This window comes from Astyanax mexicanus, chromosome 24 (assembly GCF_023375975.1).
Source record: "Astyanax mexicanus isolate ESR-SI-001 chromosome 24, AstMex3_surface, whole genome shotgun sequence".
Taxonomy (NCBI): domain Eukaryota; kingdom Metazoa; phylum Chordata; class Actinopteri; order Characiformes; family Acestrorhamphidae; genus Astyanax; species Astyanax mexicanus.
In genome coordinates this window covers 24895376-24918807 of record NC_064431.1, presented here as the reverse complement: position 1 = coordinate 24918807, position 23432 = coordinate 24895376, and the positions used below count along the sequence as shown (strand labels likewise).

At 37.1% G+C, this 23432-nt stretch overlaps 1 protein-coding gene across 1 annotated transcript in view; it reads right to left on the bottom strand.

Moving 5' to 3' along the window:
- Window positions 1-8860: 8860 nt before the first annotated feature.
- Window positions 8861-23432, bottom strand: part of ccdc3b (coiled-coil domain containing 3b) — a 33800-nt gene continuing 19228 nt past the window's right edge. The window contains exons 2-3 of the mRNA XM_007256852.4: window positions 22469-22643; window positions 8861-12153 (exon numbers count right to left, since the gene is read on the bottom strand). Coding sequence (XP_007256914.2) covers window positions 11869-12153; window positions 22469-22643 — 460 coding nt within the window. The 3' untranslated portion in view covers window positions 8861-11868. The remainder of the gene's footprint in view (window positions 12154-22468; window positions 22644-23432) is intronic.

Genomic DNA, 23432 nt, shown 5'->3' with positions numbered 1-23432 from the left:
CAAATCCCGGTCATGCAGCTTACCATCAGCTGCCGGAGCCCCGAGAGAGCACAATTGGCCTTGCTCCCTCTAAGGGGTGTACTCACTATTGTTGCTGGTGGTCGCTGTTCAATGAAAAACAAGTATCTCTATTTTTGTTGATTTTAAGATTACTATAATTTTAACAAACAAACTGTCCCTTAAACTGTGCCAAAATTTCTTGATGAACAGACCAATAGAAGTTCTCCAAAATGACCTGAAATAAACAGTTTTTACATTGACTTCCATTGAAAGTTAAGAAGGTTTTATCTCTCTCCTGTAAAGTTGCAGTTTTGGAGATACTTGTTTTTCACTGGACAGCAACGGTATATATATATATATATATATATATATATATATATATATATATATATATATATATATATATATATATATATATATATATATAAACCAAAGTCCTGAAGCCCTCAATACTTGAACAAAACAGCTGAGTTAATGAAACTATTGTGTGAATAAAACTCAGTTAAGTTGAATAAACCTAGAATTTTATATAAAAATGATGCAAAATGATGACTTGACTGAGTTAAGTTGAGCCAATAATTTTTTTTTCAGTGTGCAAATTTAGGTTAACTTGGTATCTTTTGCTTCAACTGCTACTCTAAATGTGGAACTTCTACATTCTTTGAAGATATTCTGATAGTTGGATGGTCTTGGCTTCTTGTCTCAGTCTCTGCCCACATTGCCTGAAACTCAGCTCAACAGAGTTAAAAGTTATGCCCAGTGGAAGACCCTGACTACATCTGGATCTGGCGATAATTGCCCCATAATTCCCCACAGCATCCAGAGCTTCCTCTTCTGAAGAGGAACCCGAACTATTCAGTGTTTTCTTTTTTTTCCTGTATTAATAACAGCCCTGTAAAAGCTGAGATATGCTTTGGTCTCTTTCTTGGCCATAGTAATTTTCCTGCATTCCAGCACACTTGCTGGCTCCATGTTCTCAAGGTTTATGGCAGAACTTTATGGATCTCTTAATGTTTTGTGACAAGATTTTGTGATTCTTTGTATGGATGGTTCGTTTTGCTGAAGAATAATTTATTGAATGCAAAGAAAAGAGAAAAATGACCACCCTACCAGGTATCTTGGGGCAAGCTTTGGTGCAGTTTATTCCGTATCTCAAGTATCCAGATCCAATGTCTATTTTATTGCCTCCAGTTGCCTCAGCATCAGTATTGGGAGCGCATTTTTTTTTTAGAAGTAGCTGCAGTTGTTCCAGAGTTTCCTCGATGACTATTCCATCTTTCTCTCACATCATGAATCCTGGAACCCCAGAAATAAGAAGGGGAAAATAGTCTCAGTATCCAAAGTCTTGCCAAAGAATGTTCAACCTCCACGGAGCAGCACTCACCTTAACAACTGGTCTATGGTGAGTAATTAAGATATATTGATAAGTACACTCCAGGAAAGCACACTGGCAGAATTCTATGGAGTAACACTGCCATTTTTAGTAACATTTTCTTCATATCTGTCAAAGAGGTACTGCAGACGGTCTCTGAGGACTTAGCTTTGACAGACGCCATAAAAGGTGAACTTCAGCAGTACTGTGGAACAAATGCAAAGAAAGGATGGAGTTAGAAATGGGCTGCTACACGCAGTTCCAAATCAAAATAGATTGAGATAGAATATATCTAGGCGAATTAATGCAAATAAAACAGTGTTTCTTACATTTATTCTAACTTTAAATTAGTCACAGACAGTATAAACCCAAGATATTTAACTTAAACATATATTCAAATACTCAGTTTGTTCTTAAATTTCACCAAATTGAAAACCTGGTGATTACAGCCATCAAACCAAGCTGAACTGCTTACATTTTTGCGCCAGGAGTGGCAAAACGTTATCGAAAAGCAGGGTGTGAGACTGGTGGAGGAGAACATGCCAAGATGCATGAAAACTGTGATTAAAAATTAAGGTTATTCCATCAAATATTGATTTCTGAACCGGTAATCACTTCTATAGTGTTAATCATATACAGTAAGTTTCAAATTATATTACTGTAGTAGGTTAGAGTAATGGGATAGAAAAATATGGCAAATTTGTATATACAGCTCTGGAAACAAGTAAGAGACCACTTAAAAATGAATCATAATGAATTTCTTTGATTTTACCAAATTGAAAACCTCTGGAATATAATCAAGATGCTCACAAGCCATCAAACCAAGCTGAACTGCTTAAATTCTTGCACCGGAAGTTATTCAAAAGCAGTGTGTAAGACTGGTGGAGGAGAACATGCCAAGATGCATGAAAACTGTGATTAAAAACCAAGGTTGTTTCACCAAATATAGAACTTATGAATATGAACTTGTTTTTGTTTGCATTATTTGAGGTCTGAAAGCTCTGCATCTTTTATTTGAAATTTGGGAGAAACGTTGTCTGTAGTTTATAGAATAAAGCTATGTTCATTTTACTTAAACATATACCTATATATAGCAAAATCAGAGAAACTGATCCAGAAACTAAAGTGGTCTCTTAATTATATTTCTTATGAAAAGCATTGCGATCAAACACTTCCTTCTGCGTGCCACTATTTTTGCAACATTTTCTTCTCTGACAATGAGTGTATTATTTTTTTTTTTTTGTCGTGCTCTTGTCTCCAGACTCTTTCTGGTGTATTTGTTTCCTAAATGTTGCCTAATCAAAGCTGGAGCCACTGCTTATTAGATCATCTCCACTGAAATCTGTAGGATGTCGGAAATTCACGACAAGACCCCGCTTAACAACAGCAACTACAAATGCTCAACGAAGAAACGAAAATCAATACAGAAATAAAGCGTGTTTAGGCCCACTTAGCCAGAAATGATCTCCAGAGGACCACCACCACACGGTAGGCGCTTTTGTGGAACATCTGTTTTGCAGCTTGCCCGTATGTGTACTGCAACTGTGCTAAGAAGGCCAAGATTGTATATCATCTGTGGAGTGAGTCCACAGAGCCGTGATGGGTTCCTGTGCAGCGCCGGCTATGATGTAGTGTTTTGAGAAGAGCGGAATGGAGCGTGTCCTTCACCCTGCCACCCGTCCACCCTTTGAAAGGGTCAGATTCACTCCATCACGGCTTATGTGGACGTGTAGAGAGTCTATAAACATCTGTCACTGTTCGCCATCTCCTAGAGAGTGACACGTTATTGCTTTCCGGCTCAGATCGAGAGACAATATGTTGTAAAGACGTTTAAACGGTGTTCATTTAAATTTTCATTTCCCCCCTGCTTGTGTTGGACATATGGAAATGATTGTTCTGGAAACTGTGGAGGAGAGAAATGACTGGGGATGGTGGGCTGCCAAGTAAATTCCAGAATGGAGAGTGCTGTTTCTGAGGGAATGCGCCATGACTTTGTTCGTTCAACATTCTGCGAAGAGAATGGTATCTTAGGAAGGTATTTTTTTTTTCTTTTCCAATGGTACACTGTAAAAAGTAGCAGTATCATCGACATTTTACTGTTATTTTACAGTGCATCTACTAAAAAAATTTGAGACCACTTCAGTTTTTGAATCAGTTTGTCTGATTTTGCTATTTATAGATACATGTTTGAGTAAAATGAACATCGTTGTTTTATTCTATAAAACCAAAAAAAACTTTCTTCCAAATAAAAATAGTCATTTAGAGCATTTATTTGCAGAAAATGAGAATGCAGAGCTTTCAGATCTCAAATAATGCAAAGAAATCACGTTCATATTCATAAAGTTTTATTCATATTCAAAGAGTTCAGAAATCAATATTTGGTGGAAAAACCCTGGTTTTTAATCACGGTTTTCATGCATCTTGGCATGTTCTCCTCCACCAGTCTTACACACTGCTTTTGGATAACTTTATGCCACTCCTAGTGGCTTGTGATCATCCACGTTCCTCTTAATTCTATTTCAGAGGATTTCAATTCGGTAAAATCAAGGAAAAACATCACATCAAGTGGTCTCATTTTTTTTCAGAGCTGTATATTACTGTTAGTTTACAGTTTTGTCTAATTTAACTTTTAGGGTAGGCTATCTTGTGCTTTAATTGTTAAAACAGGACAAAAAGGCACTGCTTCCCTTCTGCCAGTCATTTTCTGTGATTTTCCCATTAGAAAATTTATCCAGCACAGAATTACTGTATTTCTGAGTTAGTATTTACTCAGTCTTAAAGAAACAGAAAATTGGTCTATAACTACTGGTATATACCCAAGAGAAAACCAGAAAAGCCATTGGAGGAGACAACTACACACTGATGGTGAGTGAATACTGGGGGCATGCCTATTATGCAAACAAAGATCCTGGCATTCATTACGATTTGCAGTTTGTTAATTACTGTAATTAAATTAACTTAAGACATATCCTTATTGTAAACATAGTAGAATCTGAAATTCCTGCCATCTCTGTTTGAGTTGAATTTGTTTTCTAAAAGCTCCAATCACAGAAAAACTGCATGAAACAACAGCATGAAAATAGCTGCAGTGACACTGTTTTCTCAAATTTTCTTCGAGTGCATGGCAGGCAAGTAGCGTGTTCTTGGCAAAACTGACCACCAGTGTACAGAATATACTGTATTTATAGATTGCACACTGGTCTGTAACACACTTTACTTCTTCATTCTTTACTTTCTAGAGACCCCAGTGATTTTTACATGTATTACTTTACCTTTTTTAGAAAGGTAAAAAGTTTAAATTTATATTTCCTTTGTAAACACCTTAAACTAGACTTTACTAATAGATAAAAATTACCTCACATTTCTTAAAGATAAAGGTGCTATAAAAGATCATTTTAGAGATGCCGTAGAAGAAGCACTTTTGGTTTCTTTATAGCCATATTTATAAAAACAATAATAGGTTTAAATCTTTAAATTGGTGAACCCCACAAGATCTATAGGACCCAATGGAAACATCATGGTCTTTCAATGAATGTTCTTCAACCTCTTAAACCAACACTCTATGAAACCAACAGTGATTCTTGACTTTAGACCATTTAGAACCAGTTTGCTTTGTTTTACTATGTCAAAGTCAAGTCAAAGTCAAAGTGGTTTTTATTGTCATTTCAGCTATATACAGAGTACACAGTGAAACGAAACAACGTTCCTCCAAGGACCATGGTGCACATAAACACAGTGTAGACAGAACAATAGTGCAACAGTACAAAAGTGCAGACAGACAATACAACACCATACAGACAAAGTACAGACAAAAATAAACGGAAAATACGACAAATAGTAACACAAAAGCACCATTTAACGGACCCGGAGCGGCCGCTGCGTGTTAACGCGCCGCCATCTTCGAGTTGTATTTGTGTATGCATGTTGTCATGGAGCATAAGGAGTTAAATAAGTGCTTCTGTAAGGAATGTAAAAAACAAGCTTCCACTCAAAGTAACCCATCTTTTTTTACCCACAAGTCAATGCCAAGAACAGTTCAGGAAAATTTTAAGGTACCTATATACAACAAAAATACTTATTTAAGCCCTTATTTAAGTAAGCATTTACTTACTGCATGAGCTCAGAGAGTGGCTAAAGAAAGACTAATGGACACGACTGCCATCTCTCAAACGTTCCTCGTCTGTGTTAGTTCCCAGAACAAATGTGATTTAAGTCTACCATGAAATGAAATTGTATTAGGTCCATATATCATCCCACAACTCGTAATGGCTTTAATGGAAACCACATATTCTGAAACGATGACTTTCAAAGAAAGCTTGAGATTTAGTAATCCTGACAGAGCAGATACGATGAACGGTGGGATAGATTTCTGCTCTCGATCTACAGTCTTGATGGCTCTTTGGCCCAATTGAGACACGGTATCAGTAAATCTGTGCTGTTGTGGTGTAGCTGTGGGAGGAGGTGTTAATCTTTAATCTGTTCATTATTTTGCTTAATCCTAAATCTGTGGCTGGAAAGAATAAGAAAAGAGAAACGTAAGAAACAACTGTTCATCATGGGTAGTAAATTTAACAGTATCATATTTTTCACACTATAATGTGCACCAGATTATAGGGCGCACTATCAATGAATCCGGTCTATTTTTGTACATAAAATACACTGGATTATGACACATTATGCAACACTAGTAAAACACAGGGTTTTTTAATGTAATTCAGCAGGTCTAGCTGCTTGGGGGAGGTGGTGAGGGGGGTAGATTAACTAAATTAAGTAAAGCTAAGCTAAGTAAACAAAACACAGCTTAGTCATTCTTAAAAAAACAAAAAAACATTTTATTCAAACGAGCGCTGGATGTAAATCTACACAGATTTCTCTTCTAAAAACTGTTTATTTGGGTGAGTAAAGTGCTTCCATTTATGTACAGTAAGTTTAGATTATTAAATTTCTCCAGCACTAAGACTGTATCTTTAACATTAGCCGCTAACCGCTAGCCGTAGCGGTTAGCAGCTAATGCCACCTGACAGGGCTACATTGAGGAACCCTGAGTGCTTCAGTAAGCCAGGGTGATAATAGCTAGTGTTTTTCCTCCCATGTAGTTTGTTTTAACACTGCAAACACGCAGGCTACAGTCTGATATACTGACTTCTGAACGGTGAAAGAGCTAGCGTTTAGTGCTGTTAGCTGCTAAGGCTGCTTCAGCAGTGTTAGCCAGGGTTAGCAGCAGCAGGCTAAAGGCTGATAATACGCACTTCTTCAGCGCTGTTGGATTTATTAGTTATTTGTTACATTTATTTAAAATATATCCGAAAATATATTAAACAGATATTCATCATAGCATTAGCAAATAAATCTATATATATGAAATAAAATAATATGTAAATTATTTTTTAAAAAATCAATAGATGTAAACCTAAAATAAAAACATAATTATAATATAAATATTTTGGCCATTTTCATATATCAAAAAACATTTTTTCTATATGTATAATTTATTGGTTATGCACATTTAATGGTTGAACATTTTCCATAATGATACTTGTGGTATAATAATGAGAAAATGTATGTAAATCAATAAACAGGGTAAAGTCAACAAATAACTATTTCTAACAAATAATTAAGGTTTTTGGAAAACACTTGCAAAAATGGCGTTCTTAAAGATGAGGTGTAAAAAATAGTGATATACTGAAATATCGCAATATTTTGTTTTGCAATCCTTTGTCAATTTCAAACACAGTATTGAATTTAAATGATTCGTTGAGCGGTACATGTAAAGATTGGTGTCAGACACTAGTTTTTAGTTTTTAGTGTTGTTTAAATCCTGCCCACTAGGTAGCAGCGTTGTTATTGGAAAAGTACTTTTCTCTTACTCTGATTTTATAAATATGGTTTGTTATATATGGTATGTTTGTCTGTTTTTACAATTTGACAGTTTTCCTAAAATTTGATGTAGGCAATTGCAATATATTGGCTTGCTCACAATGTATTGAATGGTAAAACCCTTGTATCATGCAACATTCACTGTTAAAAAATAAAGTCTAAAAACAAAAAAAACAGTAATTTTCTGGCAGCAGGGGGCGCCAGAAAAAAAAACATTTCTACAGTTATTGTTATTTTCTGTAAAATGTTTAATTTATTTATTTATTTTTTTTTACAGTGTATCCCACTGTCAAGTTCTTGCCAATATACTGTTCAAGTATCCGCAATCATTTTCTGTCAGAAGAATAGAAATAATTAACATTATACATTTCAGAGATATCATAAACATCATAAACTTCAGAAACATTTTTTTTGTAAAATGTAAGGTTTATTTCATTATTCACTGGCATACATGTGAGTATGTTAAACGTACAAAAACACATGGCATACATTTCGTTGTTTTTAATAAAATTAACATTTAATGTATATTCAATGTAACAAATCCCGAACAATGAAGAAAACAATGTTCACTAAACTCTGAACTTTAACCATAAAATAAGCCTCGCTGAGTAGTGGTTCCGTTTATTGAGCGCTCAGCGCCCTGTTTGCAAATATAAAAATCATTTTCACTTAGTTTAAGTACAAAAACACTCGTGCGGCTTGGAGTCTTAAAACAGAAGTCGAGAGACTTTTGAAAAAAAAAAAATTGAAAAAAAAAAAAAGGAATGTGTAACAAAATCCAGACATGTCAAGAATCCGTGTCAGCCGGGTCTATACGTGCAGTCTTGGGAATAGATGAGAACATTTTTCATTTCAGCCATAAATGGTAAAACACTGCGGACACTTGGCATTCTTTAATACAGTTCTGGAAGCTGCATCTTCAATACCGTGGCCTGCCTGACACTGCTGGCTCATGGCTGTACTCATACATCATTTACTACACTTACTGAACATTTCAAATGCGGAGATAATTCTCAGGGCATGTTATATATATAGCAGGCATATATAGCAATGTAGTATGGAGTATGGCCCTGTTCACACCTGCTACCTGTAGTTTCCCAGATAGATGGATTGAATCCAGTCTTGAACTGTACAGCCTCTTTTATTGGAGTTTTTTTTTTTTTTTAACTCAAATTAACAATAGTCTTCAATTATGCCTATCCCTGGTCTAGGAAACTGATCCCCTATGTGTTTTGTCTATTTTTCTATGATGAAATCTGGGAATGATGGATGATCTGTAATTTAAACTGTAACAGTTGTTAAACTGTTATAATATTGGATGATTAACGTGTAACTACACAGTTATTAGAAACACTTATTATATATAAAAAGTGCGACCAAAACTTTAATGTATTGCAAGATGTTGCACCCTAGCTGGCACTTTATCACTTTTTCACCTTTCCCACTTCCCTAGGGCGGCCAGTAGGGCAATTTAACCCCCTCTTAAGCCCTATCTGGACAGGATTAGTTTCTAAGGGGGTCCTGGAGCAATTTTGTCTTTTATGGGGAGTCCTCTGTGAATTTATTACCATCCGGATCCATCATGTACATGTTTTTCTCAGATGTCCTCTAAAAAAAAAAATTACAGGCTGAATTTATCTACTGTTTTTCGCTGAACATTTAGTCCCGTCTCTGAGTTTCGTCTCTTCGCTTTTAATAAAATCGTCTACAAAATTTGTCCACTGCCACTTACCATAATTACACTTTACAATTACGCACGTTTCCACAGAGATCAACGTAAAAAACACAACAGTGAGTGGAAATGGAGGAGCTACTGAACGTGATGTCATGTGAACAAGAAAGCTAAAACACTTATTGTTCCTCCTGTTTTTCCAATTGCAGTCCGGATGCAAGAGTTTTATCACGCTTGCGTAGAAGTGAGAAACTAATCCCGTCCGGATATGGCTTAATACAACTGTAATAAATCTATACTAATGCATGCTTAACCAGTAGTTATTACTGTTATCACATGAAATATTTAGGTGTAACTACACAGTTATTAGAGACACTTATTATAAAGTGTGACCAAAACGTACCAAATGGCAAAACCTGCATAGCCGTGTCAGCGTGCAAAAGCTTTGTTGTGCCATGTATGATGAAATTATGTGTCATAATCACTCTGCCATAAGAGTGCCAATAAAGGCACCTAGAAGGCACTTCTGTTTAAAGGGCAGAAGGGCACCCGTAGATGGGCACGTAAGACACATTATCACGTTTTGTTGCTTTAGAGGGCACATCATCACAATGTATTTGTTGCAGGAAGGGGCAACCTAGCTGATCACTTTTCCCTATAAGGTGGCCTAAAAGCCAGTAGGGCACTTTGCCTCTTTTTTTGCCACTCTAGAGGGAACTATAGAAGGAACTTCAGGGACTGGCGGGACCTGCAAGGCCACAGTTAATGCAACATTTCTAGAAATCTAGGAACCCTTCCTTGAATAGTAGAAAGAGTTACAAGATCAAAAGAAGGACATGCTCTTTTTAATGCCCTTGATTTGGAAAGAAATGAATGAATGATTGAATGACTGAGCAATTTTCCCATTTCTTTCGTCCCTATAATGTACTTGTTGATAAGAGCGTATTTATTCAGAGAACGGAGAATATGGCCTGGCTGGTTTGAAAAGGCAGAAGGGCTACTGTAAGTCAGATAGTCACTCAATTGCTCAGTTGTGGTGAGCTGAAGGCCATGCTGGGTTCCAATTATGTCAGTCAAGAACACAAAGCTGAGGCTGCAGTGGCTCAGTGCACATGCTCACCAAAACTGGAAAGCTAAAAAAATTGTTATTTGATGTAACATCATGAATGCATGGACCCAACATGCCTTGTGTGGAAAGTCTAGGCTGGCTTAGGTGATGTAATGGAGTGGGGAGTGTTTGCTTTTCCATTTACCAGATCTGAATCTAATAGAATAATCTAATAGAACACTTTAGAATGACGTCTGAGTGTAGTCTGTGCTGCTTTCAATCGGAACGCTCCTCATTTTTCCTAATTCTATTCTAAGAGGCACATCCAACAACTGCAACTTTAGTCGCATAACTATTATGTGACGCCATCCTGATTCTCTTCCAGGCATGAGAACACTTCAGCTGGATATTAATAACAGATATGAACAGGGTTTATATGATTTTTCTGACTTGAGCCGTTAAAAGAACTGTATAATGGACTGAATGGAACAATGTTATAGCTGCCTCCTGATAGCATACGGACGCCATCAGCCTCTGACCATGACCAAACAAATCAATCTACTAAAATGTGCACGAATATCATCTCATCTCAAAACTGTCATTAAAAAAAAAGATGAAAGAAAAAAGATCATATTATAACATAAACAGTGCGCAATATTGAAGATATGTCTTCTATGTGAACAAAAAAAAATTGGTTAACAAGTACAAGAAGCAAGCATACCAGCCTAGGCTTAATGCTAGGATTGCCCCAAATCAATCCACTATTTACTAAAAACGTTTTAAGAACCGTTTTTTTGAAGTCTAGCCTAATTTAATACATATGGACCTAGACCTGCATTCTTAAGAAACTGTAGGTTCCAACAAGGGTTGGTTGGAGTAGTACCATCGCAGAACATTTGGTCCTTTTGTGAAGGAGATGTGCAAATTTGTCTTTGCAATTAAAAAACTGGAACGTACATTCAAAAACAGCCAAAAACAACTCATGGCATGTTTTCACTGCATGGTACCTACACTACTCGACTACGTACTCTTAACACTTGGCACCTGGTATATGGTTTGTTTTCCAACACAACAGCTCCCCCAGAAAATGGAACTGGTAGCATTTGCAGCAGCTCTTGCTGGATACTTTTCTCGACATCTAATCCAGGGAACGTTTCTACGTTTCTACCCTTTTAAAAGGTCATGGAGTAATTTTACAAGCTGCCATTATTGAGTGTTGAACGACTCATAGGGCATTTTCCTGGCAGGAGCAGTTCAGTTTGATACTGTCTTGATGGGTTTGGGGAGGAAGGGGGGAGGGGGGGTAGATTAAAGCTAGAACAAACCCATGAAGCTACCAGACCAAGCAGCCAACCACACTGTGGCTGGAGTGTTGGAGAGGTTTAGCTGCAACGCTAACTGTTTTACTGAGCTGGATTACTTGCTGATATTTGTTGACAGTGTTGATGAACTTTTTTCTCTTTTGTGTATGTCTGGATATACTGATTGCTGGGTCTAAATATACAGATTGTTGGGCATACAGCTTGCAATGGACACACCATTGCACAAATGTAAATGCTCACAACAATCTAAGCCACTTGCACTTGCTCCTGGCTGTAGGCTGTAGGTTCTATTTCGACTCAACAGAGAAGCATAAATCATCATTTATGCATGAAGTTTTAGACCCTACTTTATTTACTTGGAACCACAAGCAAGTATATACCCAGATCGATCCAAGTAACAGGTACCAACTTCAAGTCGAGTTGATTCAAGTTGAGCAGTGAAGGTACCATGCCATTAAAAAGGTGCCAATAGGAACCTTTATTTTTTTACGTTTAAGTTTGCTAATTAACGTTCCTCATGTGCAGTCATCATGCAGTCATCGTGACTCCCTTAATCGCAGTAATTACAGCACATTCCCTAGTTTTTGAGCTTTCTAGGCAAGACCTTCCTGTGAGCGGGTTTCTGTTCCTGGGTGGTGTCTTGGTGAGGGTGTGGAAGCTCGGGTTCCGACTCGTGAAGTTGCTTGAGAAGGACCGTCTGGTCCTTGGTCTCCCTTTTGGCCTGTCTCAACAGACGTTTCATGTTCTTGACTTTGTCTCTCAGGTGGTTGTTGGCTTTCTCGAGGACCTTAACCTTCTGGGAGAGATCCTTCACCTTCTCTTCTTCCTCAAACAGGGCTTTCTGCACCGTGGAGCACAGGAGCTAAAAAAACAGGACAAGGAAAAAAGGGGTTTACACATTATGGTTGACAGGGTTGACACGGTACCAAGTTTGTCTAATTAAAAAACAAAAAAGCAGAATAGAGCAGGGTTGAGTAGGAGTCTAGGCACCATGTAGTGGAAAAAGCTTTCTGTAACCTGGAATGGAAAGGAACAGGACTAAGCCAAACTGCACAATCTTTACGCTCAAAGACCATCAGAAAACAGAAAACTGTGAGCCAGTGGAACTCCATTTGTGCAGCATGGTTTAAGGTAAACAAGGACATTTGTTATTCATTTCCTCTGTTAGCAAAGAGTTCAAATATGATTTAAGACCCAGAGGTAGTCAGCTTGATTCAAGATAAACCTCTTTTGAAATGAAACTCAAGAACTCAGATGGTCTCCATTGCAAGGCCACTCATTTTGCCTGGAAAAGGTCCATGCCTATACTTACTTCATCTTAAAAGCTGGATTTTAGCTTTTATGTAATGTAGTTCCCTAATTTTAAGAGCTTTTGGATTTCAAATGTTATGCTTGTTTTGAAACATGGCATTACTTGTCCAAGTTAATGTATGAATTTCCCATTTGTTGGGAAAGAAATGAGGGTTCAAAAGCAATGTAACACTTTACTTGGATGGTCCGTTTGATGGTCTCATTGATGCTCAACATGACATTCAACTAACATTCAACTGCATGTTAATTAAATGCAATTGAACTGAAAGGTGAAAGTAAATGATTCATCTTTTGAATATAACCCTATATGCAGCTCTAACCAACGTTGAGCATCAATGACTGTAGACACTACCTTGTCTACAGTCCTGAACTATAACCAGTAGAGAATATTTGCAGATAAAAAAGTTAGACAATGATACTGCAATCTGCAATCAAATAAAACGTGGGACCACCTGAGGAAGAGTCCAGGTGTTCCTAGTTTAAACGTATCTGTCTCCTGTTACCTCTGGAGCAGGCCTTTTGAATGAGTTTGAGTGAGTGAGTGTAAGCCACTGATGGTTTTGATAAGGGACTTAACCACAAGTATGGCGGCTTACACTGATTTTCAGGGATTTCTGAATGTTCCGTACCTTGGGGAGAATGCACAGTGTAGCTCTATGTAATTTTTCCAGGCTCCTCGCATCAAAACGTAACCGCAACACTTTATACTGTGCTATTTGCTGTCTGAGTAAGAAGATCTCAAGGACTCCAGAAGAAGCAGGGTTAAGATGATGTGGCTGATTCTGTCACAGTATGATTAAGATGGGGCTACGATCCCAAAGGCGTGGCCATTGGACGGAAAGCTCCAAAACAGCTGGATGGAAAGCTCTGAGACATGTGGTTTCTCTGACCTTTAAAATCGAGGCATGAACCATGTCAGCATCAATCATCTGAGAGGACTTAGTGCAACTGGCTGAGATCAGGTCTAGAATATATATATATATATATATATATATATATATATATATATATATAAAAAAATAGATAATAAATATACAGTTGTTTGGTGACTGGTGGCTAAATACATGATGTGTACTGTATTTTTTGGCACTATATGGCGCACGCCATACGGCGCGTTATACAGGAGTTTCAGTTTATCCTGTTCTCCAGCAGTATTAGCATTAGCCGCTAACTGCGCTAAGTGCTAGCTTTCGCCATTCAGAGGTGAGTATATCAGAATTTAGCCTGCATGTTTACTGTGTTAAAACAAGTTTCATGGGAAGAACCACTAGGTAATACGGCCCGTGGCTAGAGCTAGCGGTTAGCTGCTAATGATAATATTGCTGCATTCAGCTATAAGGGAATTCTGGAAATCTAAGCGGAGAAATATGTGTAGATTAACATCCAGCACTCGTTTGACTTAAAAAAAATAAAAAAAAATAATAAATATATATATATATATATATATATATATTTTTTTTTTACAGTATTACAGTTTTGTTTACTTAACTTAGCTTAGCTATACAGGTCGCATAATGTGTCTTATAATCCGGTGCCCCTTATGTATGAAAATAGACCAGAAAATAGACGTTTATTGATAGTGTGCCTTATAATCCTGTGTTCCTTGTAGTGCGAAATATACGGTACTCAACAGAGGCTTGGACCCGTACCTCTGTAAATCTGCTTTGTCACAACTAGGGCTGCATAAAACAGGAGTAAACACAAGGTAACTGCATGGCCTTCATTCACATGGTTGGGCACATGTTTGTAAACTCAGTTTTGCAGTGCAGATATTTCCAGTTACAGCTGAATTACATTACATTACATTACATTACATTTGGCAGACGCTTTTGTCCAAAGCGACTTACAATAGTCAAGTACAATGTAAAATAAGTTTAAAGGAAAAACATCTTTGGATAGGGATAAAAGGAGGTCAAAGGGGAATAATGGGATAGAGGAGTAGAGGAGGGGAAGAAGGAAATGAGGTTAGAAGTAGTTAGTGTGTTAGAGGTGTTAAGAGAGTAAGTGCTCTTTGAAGAGCTCTGTCTTCAGGAGTTTCTTAAAGATAGTGAGAGATTCTCCTGATCTGGTAGTGGAAGGTAGTTTGTTCCACCATTGGGGAACTCTGTATGAGAACAGTCTGGATTGCTTTGTGTGAATGTTTGGCAAAGCGAGGCGACGTTTACTGGAGGAGCGCAGCGGCCGGGAGGTAGCGTAAGCCTTCAGGAGCGAATTCACGCTTTCAATTCCATAAAAACACTCGTATGAACCTTTTAAAAGCATTTTAAATGCCTGATTAAAGGGCCGATTACTGTTGTTTTGGGGGTGGGGCTGGTAACGTCGAAAAAAGAACATTTGCTATGTACAATTTTTTTTCAATACCGTGCAACCCTAGTGACAACATCTGTCGCCAAGTTATGCAACAATCTGGGATGCGTTATTTTAACTAAAAGTTACAAAAAAAATCTTTTCTATTTTCTATAGGTACATCACTCTGTTCCGATTCCCTCCTGCTTGCAGGCCTGGCTTGTGTCTGTTTGTACTGTTTTAACCCTGAAAATTAGTCTCAGATGATCCTGTGAGCCTGGCCATTTCTATAAGCAGAGATTTCCTGTATCTGTATTGCTACCATCTGTTCCTGAGTGTTGCTACGCCGTGAATGTTTAACACTACACATAAAGCATATTTTATTTCTTATAAAAAAAAAGTTTTAAGTTGCAAAATATTGTGTCCTACTATTTTAAAGTAGCCGACTAAAGTGTGTTTAAAACACGGCGGTTAATGCCTGTAACGTATGGTGCCGCCAGACTAAACAGCATTACCCTGAACAATAACAGAGCCGGAGGAGATCACACACCTACACCTATCTGCAGCGCTATCTGTCTCTCACTGTTTGGACACTGTCCACCGCACTTTTGACACAAGGCCTTTTTGTACAAACATGCCACGGAAATCGTCCGCGATAGAAGCTGCCGCCCTGCACGCGATCCGTTCAGCAAGCTGCCGACACCTGCATGACTACTTGATTACAGGTATGCAAACATCCCCCCCCCCCCCACCCAGCTCTATGTTGTTATAAAAAAGATGCTAAAAAGCGAGGCGACGTTTACTGGAGGAGCGCAGCGGCCGGGAGGTAGCGTAAGCCTTCAGGAGCGAATTCACGCTTTCAATTCCATAAAAACACTCGTATGAACCTTTTAAAAGCATTTTAAATGCCTGATTAAAGGGCCGATTACTGTTGTTTTGGGGGTGGGGCTGGTAACGTCGAAAAAAGAACATTTGCTATGTACAATTTTTTTTCAATACCGTGCAACCCTAGTGACAACATCTGTCGCCAAGTTATGCAACAATCTGGGATGCGTTATTTTAACTAAAAGTTACAAAAAAAATCTTTTCTATTTTCTATAGGTACATCACTCTGTTCCGATTCCCTCCTGCTTGCAGGCCTGGCTTGTGTCTGTTTGTACTGTTTTAACCCTGAAAATTAGTCTCAGATGATCCTGTGAGCCTGGCCATTTCTATAAGCAGAGATTTCCTGTATCTGTATTGCTACCATCTGTTCCTGAGTGTTGCTACGCCGTGAATGTTTAACACTACACATAAAGCATATTTTATTTCTTATTAAAAAAAAGTTTTAAGTTGCAAAATATTGTGTCCTACTATTTTAAAGTAGCCGACTGAAGTGTGTTTAAAACACAGCGGTTAATGCCTGTAACGTATGGTGCCGCCAGACTAAACAGCATTACCCTGAACAATAACAGAGCCGGAGGAGATCACACACCTACACCTATCTGCAGCGCTATCTGTCTCTCACTGTTTGGACACTGTCCACCGCACTTTTGACACAAGGCCTTTTTGTACAAACATGCCACGGAAATCGTCCGCGATAGAAGCTGCCGCCCTGCACGCGATCCGTTCAGCAAGCTGCCGACACCTGCATGACTACCTGATTACAGGTATGCAAACATCCCCCCGCCCCCACCCAGCTCTATGTTGTTATAAAAAAGATGCTAAAAAAGCGTGAGAATTGTTTATTTTCATATATTTTGGTTGGAAGTAAAAGTTGAAAAGATGACTTTTTGAAGTAAATGAAATAAAATGAATATAAAAACATATTTTCTATGCATAGTTTTGTTTGAAAACTGAAGATGAAAAAATGTTAAGGATGTAAGGAAATTTTGTAAGGATTTTCTATGTATAGATTTGGTTTAAAGTTTGGTTAAAGTTGAAAAGATATTAATGTAAGGACATGTTTTCTGCAAAGAAATTTATTTTAAAGTTGAAAAGATATTTATGTAAAAATGTTTTTTTTTTCAATGCACAGATTTGTTTGAAATCTAAAGTTAAAAGGATGTTTTTTCAAGTAATTTGAATTTGAAAAGATGTTAATGTAAAGACATATTCTACGTACGGTTTTGGTTTAATTGTAACGTTGAAAGGACATATTTGTTTGTGTATAGTTTTGTTTGAAAGTTAAAATTGAAAAAAATATTTTAAAAGGGGTTGAAAAGACTTTAATGTAAAGACATTTTAAGCATTTAGATTTATTTTAAACTTTTTTTAAAGGCACAAATTTAAAAGCTTTTATATAGATTTGGTTGGAAGTTAAAAAGACATTTTATTTTTTCAAGTGGTTGAAAAGATGCTAATGTAAAGACATATGTACAGTCTTGGTTAAATGGTAAAGGTGAAAAGATATTTATTTATGTAAAGAAATATTTTCTAAGGACAGATTGGGTTAAAAGTTTGAAAGATTTTTATGTAAAGACATGTTTTCTGTGTAGAGATTTAAAGTTAAATTTGAAAAACATTTATTTTAAAATAAGTTGAAAAAAAGACGTAAATGTAAAGACATTTTATGCATATAGATTTGGTTGAAAGTTAAAGTTGAAAAGTTGTTTATTTAAGCACATTTTTGATGTACATATTTGATTGAAATTTAAAGTTGAGAAGACGTCTTTTTAAAGTGGTTGAAAATATGTTTATAAGAAGATGCATCTTTTCAACCGTAACATTAAAAAAGACATTATTTTTTTATTTTGGTTAGAAGTGAAAGTGAAAGTGAAAATATGCCTTTCTTAAAAGTGGTTGAAAAAACATTAATGAAAGTATGTTTATTTAAAAGTTAAAGTTAAAAGGTGTTTTCTGTTTTTTTTTTTTTTTTTTTTTTAACTATATCAAAAATGGCTTATTTCTGCTTCACCCACAAACAAATTCTCCAACAGGTAGTTATTATAGCCGTACATTTTTTAACTACTGATATTGGGGAAAAACTTATTAAAAATGTTTGCCTATTGAGAAATTAAATATGTAATTTATTCCTACTGGACTTGCAACAACGCTAGTTAAAGCTACTTAAGTTACCGTTATAAGACAAGCCTGATAAAAATAATCTTGCACTGACATGCCAATAATCATGGGACACCAGCCAGAGTCGCTTGCCAGTGTGTCCAGGTGTGGTCATTCCCAAGCTGTTTATTAAAGTCCACTTGGGAAAAACATAGTGCATCCAACAAGAACATTCAGCTGACAGAAAGCACAAACTCTGCATGATATGTGAAGTCTGAGACCTATGGCTCTAGCTGCTACCAAAGAATGTATTTGTGGGCGGAGCATAAAACATGTTTCGAGAGCCATGAGAAGTGTAGTGATTTCCATTTCCAACCACTGTTATTTGTTGGCTTTAATAAAGGTAGCTCGGGCTGCCAGTACAGTATGGAAAGGGAGAGATAGAAAAAGAGAGAGGGAGAGAGAGAAAGTGTAATTGGACAGATTTCCACATTCTGAGCCTGCCTTCACTCTGACCTTCCCAATAATACGAACGCAATTATGAAAGTCAATGACGTCTGCTGTTCCTTGGCCTTCCTTCTGATTGCTGATACAAACTGAAACCGGCTCATTAATGAAACCTAAGCCATTCAAAAGCCAAAAGCTTTCATGGCTGTTCAGGACCTGATTGAAACCAGCTCCCAGGACATAAATTTCAAGGTCATTGAAAGGATCACTGGGAGTACGCCATGATTAATACATTTTTTCGTAAGAATAAAAAAGAGAAAATAACGATGTCATAGGATTTGGCAGCATTGTAGACGTAGCAATGTAACTGCACACACACAAGAATGTCTGAGATAAATCTAAACATGCTAAATAATTGCTTTTTTATCATTGTTTTCAAGCACTGATGATATCCATGATATGCTCAAAAGATCATATCTTTTTTTCTTAAAGCTCTTCCAAAATTTTTAAGGAATAGTTTACTCGTAAACCGTCGCTGTCCAATAAAAAACACTTACCTCCAAAACAGCAACTTTACAGGAGAGAAAAAAAAACCTTCTAAACTTTCAATGGTTCGTTCATCAAGAAATTTTGGCACAGTGTAAGGAACAGTTTGTCTGTTCAAATTATGTAGTAAAATAAAAATCAACAAAAACGGAGATAAGTGTTTTTCATAGGACAGCAACGATATGGTATATTGTATGATATATGATATGGATATTTTTGTCCACAAAATAAAAAATATATTCAAACATGTTACAAATAGAAACGGCACTTTACAGAGTTCGCATGCTAACTTAGGTAAGAAAAAAACCTTCTCATACTGTCATACTTTTAGCAGCAGCAATTTGCCAATCCTGCTGGAAAATAAAATCCGCATCTCCATAAAAGTTGTCAGCAAAGGGAAGCATGACTTCGGACTTGATAAAACACAGTGGACCGACACCAGCAGATGACATGTCTCTCCAAACCATCCATCACTGATCATCAGTAAATTTTGCATTCAATTTGGAAATCAAGGGACCAGAGTCTAGAGGAAGAGTGGAGAGATACACAGTCCAAACTGCTTGTTGATCCACTGGATTATATCAAGTCTAAAGTCACTTCATGCTTCCCTCTGCTGACAACTTTTATGGAGATGCGGATTTCATTTTCCAGCAGGACTTGACACACTGCCAACAGTACCAATTGGTCTTATATAATATTCTACATTTCTGAAACACTAATTTTTTTTAATTTTTATTACCTATAAGCCAAAATCATCAAGAATAAAATAAATAAACGCTTAAAACCAAAAAGTCTGAATTACTGAAAAAAAGTAATATTCTATTTTTTTTAAATGCACCTGTAGGTGCAATGCTCAATTCAGCTACTAATCAAGCCCAAATTAATAAAACAGCCCTGAGATGAAGCTGAAGTTGCAAAAATGTAATGAGGAAACATGCAGACCTGGTCTGCCCAAATCCAAATGAGAGTCGCATTAGGAAAACAGTGTAAGCGCATGTAATGTAGGGTTTTAACATGCACCCATGAATTAGGAGGAGAAAAAATACTGAAAGAAACAAAGCCAGCCTGTCAGACAGCCCTAATCGTTACTCCCAAGGCTCCGAAGACCTCGACCCAGACATAAACTGTATGGAAGAAAGTCCACGACTCTGTGTTTTTTTTCTCCAGGCTGTATGGATTTGCAAACCACAACTGGTTTGGTTTGGAAAATGCAGAACACACTCATTGAACTTGGAGCGTTTGAGAGGTTTGAAGCAACACAACCACCGTATGTGCTCTGTCTCTTTGCTGACAACATTCCTCGTTCCCTTTCAGAGGTAGAGAAAGCCACTGGAATGAACAATTAGAAGATCCCAGACGGAAGAAGAAGTCTGCAGCATGCAGTCTTCATTTTCTTGCTTTGGTGAAACGATGATGGTTAGCCATAGCTCACAGCTCTAAACCTCTTAAGAGGATGGTTTATATTCTGTTATTTATATTGTATACCTTTAGCCTGGATACATGAGGATTTTTGGTTGGGTATGGAGGCATACAGGTTCCATTTTGGCATAAATACAGCTCTAGAAAAAATAAGAGACCACTTAAAAATTATGAGTTTCTTTGATTTTACCAAATAAAAAAAAAAACTGGAATATAATTAAGGGAAGATAGATGATCACAAGCCATCAAACCAAACTGAACTGCTTGAATTGTTGCACCAGGAGTGAGTAGCATAAAGTTATCCAAAAGCAGTGTGCAAGACTGGTGGAGGAGAACATGATGCCAAGATGCATGAAAACTGTGATTAAAAACCAGGGTTATTCCACCAAATATTGATTTCTGAACTTTATGAATATGAACTTGTTTTCATGCAAATAAATGCTCTAAATGACAATATTTTTATTTGGAATTTGGAAGTGTTGGAATCTGGAGGAGACATTCTTGAGAACCTGGGAGTCCATTGCTGTGTGTTGGACAGTTTTATATTGCTGAAAAAAATGCCAGTTGTAGGTCAACACATGTGGCTGCAGGATGTCTTGCATATATATCGCTGAGCTGTGTCTCCCATATAACTACTAGGGGTGACTGACTGATAAACACGATGGCTCTTCGTAGAGCTGGCCGATATGGCCCAAAAAAAAAAAAAAAAAAAAAAAATCTCCTAAAAGTCGCTAAATGACGTCATCCCCTTATTTGCATAATACATGTTTTTGAAGCTGTAAAGGATGAACATTGTGAGAGAGAAAAAGTGAGTAAAAAACACTCTAAATATGTAAGATATTTAGGAAAGAGGGGAAGGGCTAAGCTCAGGGGAGCGTCGGTGGTGAAAATTAAAACTCAGAGAAAATTGATTTTCATAAAAGCACATTGTCCTTAACTGTAAATTCAAATTAATCGATAAAATCGATTAATCGCCCAGCTCTAGCTCTTCGGACTATTAGCTATTATTAAAAAACGATTATCGCAAACAAGCAAAGGCGACAGTTGGTGCCTGATTGATGACTAAGAATGATCAAGGGCAATTATGGCCTAAAAAAAAATCTTCGTTTTTTTTGTCAACTGCAGATGACAAAGAAATGTTTCAAAACTAGGTTTAATTGTAAAAACAAATTTGTTTTGTATATAGGCTTGTGACTGAAACTTAAGAAATAACGCACTAAACGTGTCACAAAAGAAACTTTGAAGGAGAGATTATTATAGTTTTCCACAATTAATCACATATCCTTACCGGAAAGCGCTGGCGCTGCAGTTTTTAGAAATGGTAGGATTTACTTATAGCTAAATATATGCTTTTTTCCACCGGGTGTTTCTGTAGAAAGTGCTGGAACTTTTTTCGATACAAGCTCGGTCTTTGGACTAAGCGTAATGTTTAGCAAAATATGTTAGTTAGTCTGTGTGAGGCGCCGGTAACCGGTAAGATAAGACGGATAAACACTTCAGAAATGAGTAGCGTTTTCGGATATTTTAGATTAAAAAGATAAAAAAATGTCTGTATGGAAGATCGCAATTACTCCAATTGGAAAATCGCATTAAAACCGCATAAAAACATTAAATCGTCCAGCACTTTATTCAAGACAACCTTCATACTTTTCTTAAACCAATGATTTGGGCAGTTGCCTTGTGTCAAGCAGTCAGAAGGTACACTAACTAAAAGTAGCTCCTGAGAGCCGTTTCTTTATATACACTCTCTTGTGGAAAGAGCCACAGTCTATCCACACAACACCTGTAATCATTTCCATATTTGCATATTGAGGTATTGGAGCATTTCTATTGGATCTTGGTTGTTGGGTCAATTCAAAGGACAATGTCTGCATTCAAATTGTGTCAAAAAGCAGAAACAACTGATGATTTATCAACCTTTTGGTTACCATATAAAAACTGGACATCCACCAAGTCTACAAGTCTAATACAGGCTTATCCTATGACCACAGCTTTAAAAATAATCTGTAAATTTCATTTAGTAAGGAATGCAGTGCTATTAGGACATCTAAATGTGTTGCTTAGAGTAAATTACAGGGTGATTTACACTAAGAAAGATATACAGATGGGTGTTAATTGTTGAGACTTGATTTGTATTACAGTCTTTGAGCTGCAGAGCAACTGTAATTGTAATTGTGAGCTCTTACCCGACTGTCCTCCTGGGCCTCCCACTCAGGAGTGTACATGTGGACCTGGGTTCCGGCTGTGCAGTTGGAGAACTGGAAGAGACTGGCGAACATGCGGTGGTTCTCAGGCGTGTCGGGGAAGATGGGGTCCTGGAAGTTAACTCCATGTGGAATAATGCTGTAGTTTTCATCCATCCTTAAAGAGAAAAAAAAAGAAACATAGGCGAAGGTTAGCTACAGGGGGTCCAGGGTGGTCTATAGTCCAAAAAATAAAATGAAAAATATGTCACACTTCTAGTCAGTGATAAAACTCTTGCATCTGAACTGCAATTGAAAAAACAGGAGGACCAGTGATTTTTTTGGCTCACTTTTTTCGGTCACGTGACATCGCGTTCAGTAGCTCCTCCATTTCCACTTGCTGTTGTGTTTTTTTTATGTGAATCTCCATGGAAACACGCACCCAAAGTGTAATTACAGTGCGTGGAAGTGGACAAATAGCTATTTTATTAAATGCGAGGTGAAGAAACTCAGAGATGTGAGTCTGGATGGGACTAAAATTACTAATTGCGATTTTTCCTCAGAATATTGCGATTGCAATTTAAATCATGATTATTTTTAATCTATTGAACCCTAAACTTTAGTGGTTAACATATCTATCAAATATAATTATAAACTTCTTTACACCTGAAATATTCCCAGGGATCTCTGATAAAATGCCGTTGTCAGTTTTATTTTTCAATTTCAAGAAACAAAAAAAATATATATTTTTGGACAGAACTAAATGATTAGACATACGTGTTAAGACACTGTCATTCTGCTTAAATAGGAGTGACTATGAGATCAAAAAACTACAATCCCCAGCACTCTATGGACTACAAACATGGTGGCATCACGGCAAGGAAGAGCAGGCTACGTCTTCACACAATCTAGCAGGCTATTGGCTAATTCAAATCGTAGCTCCTGCAATTGAAAAATTGCGTTCATT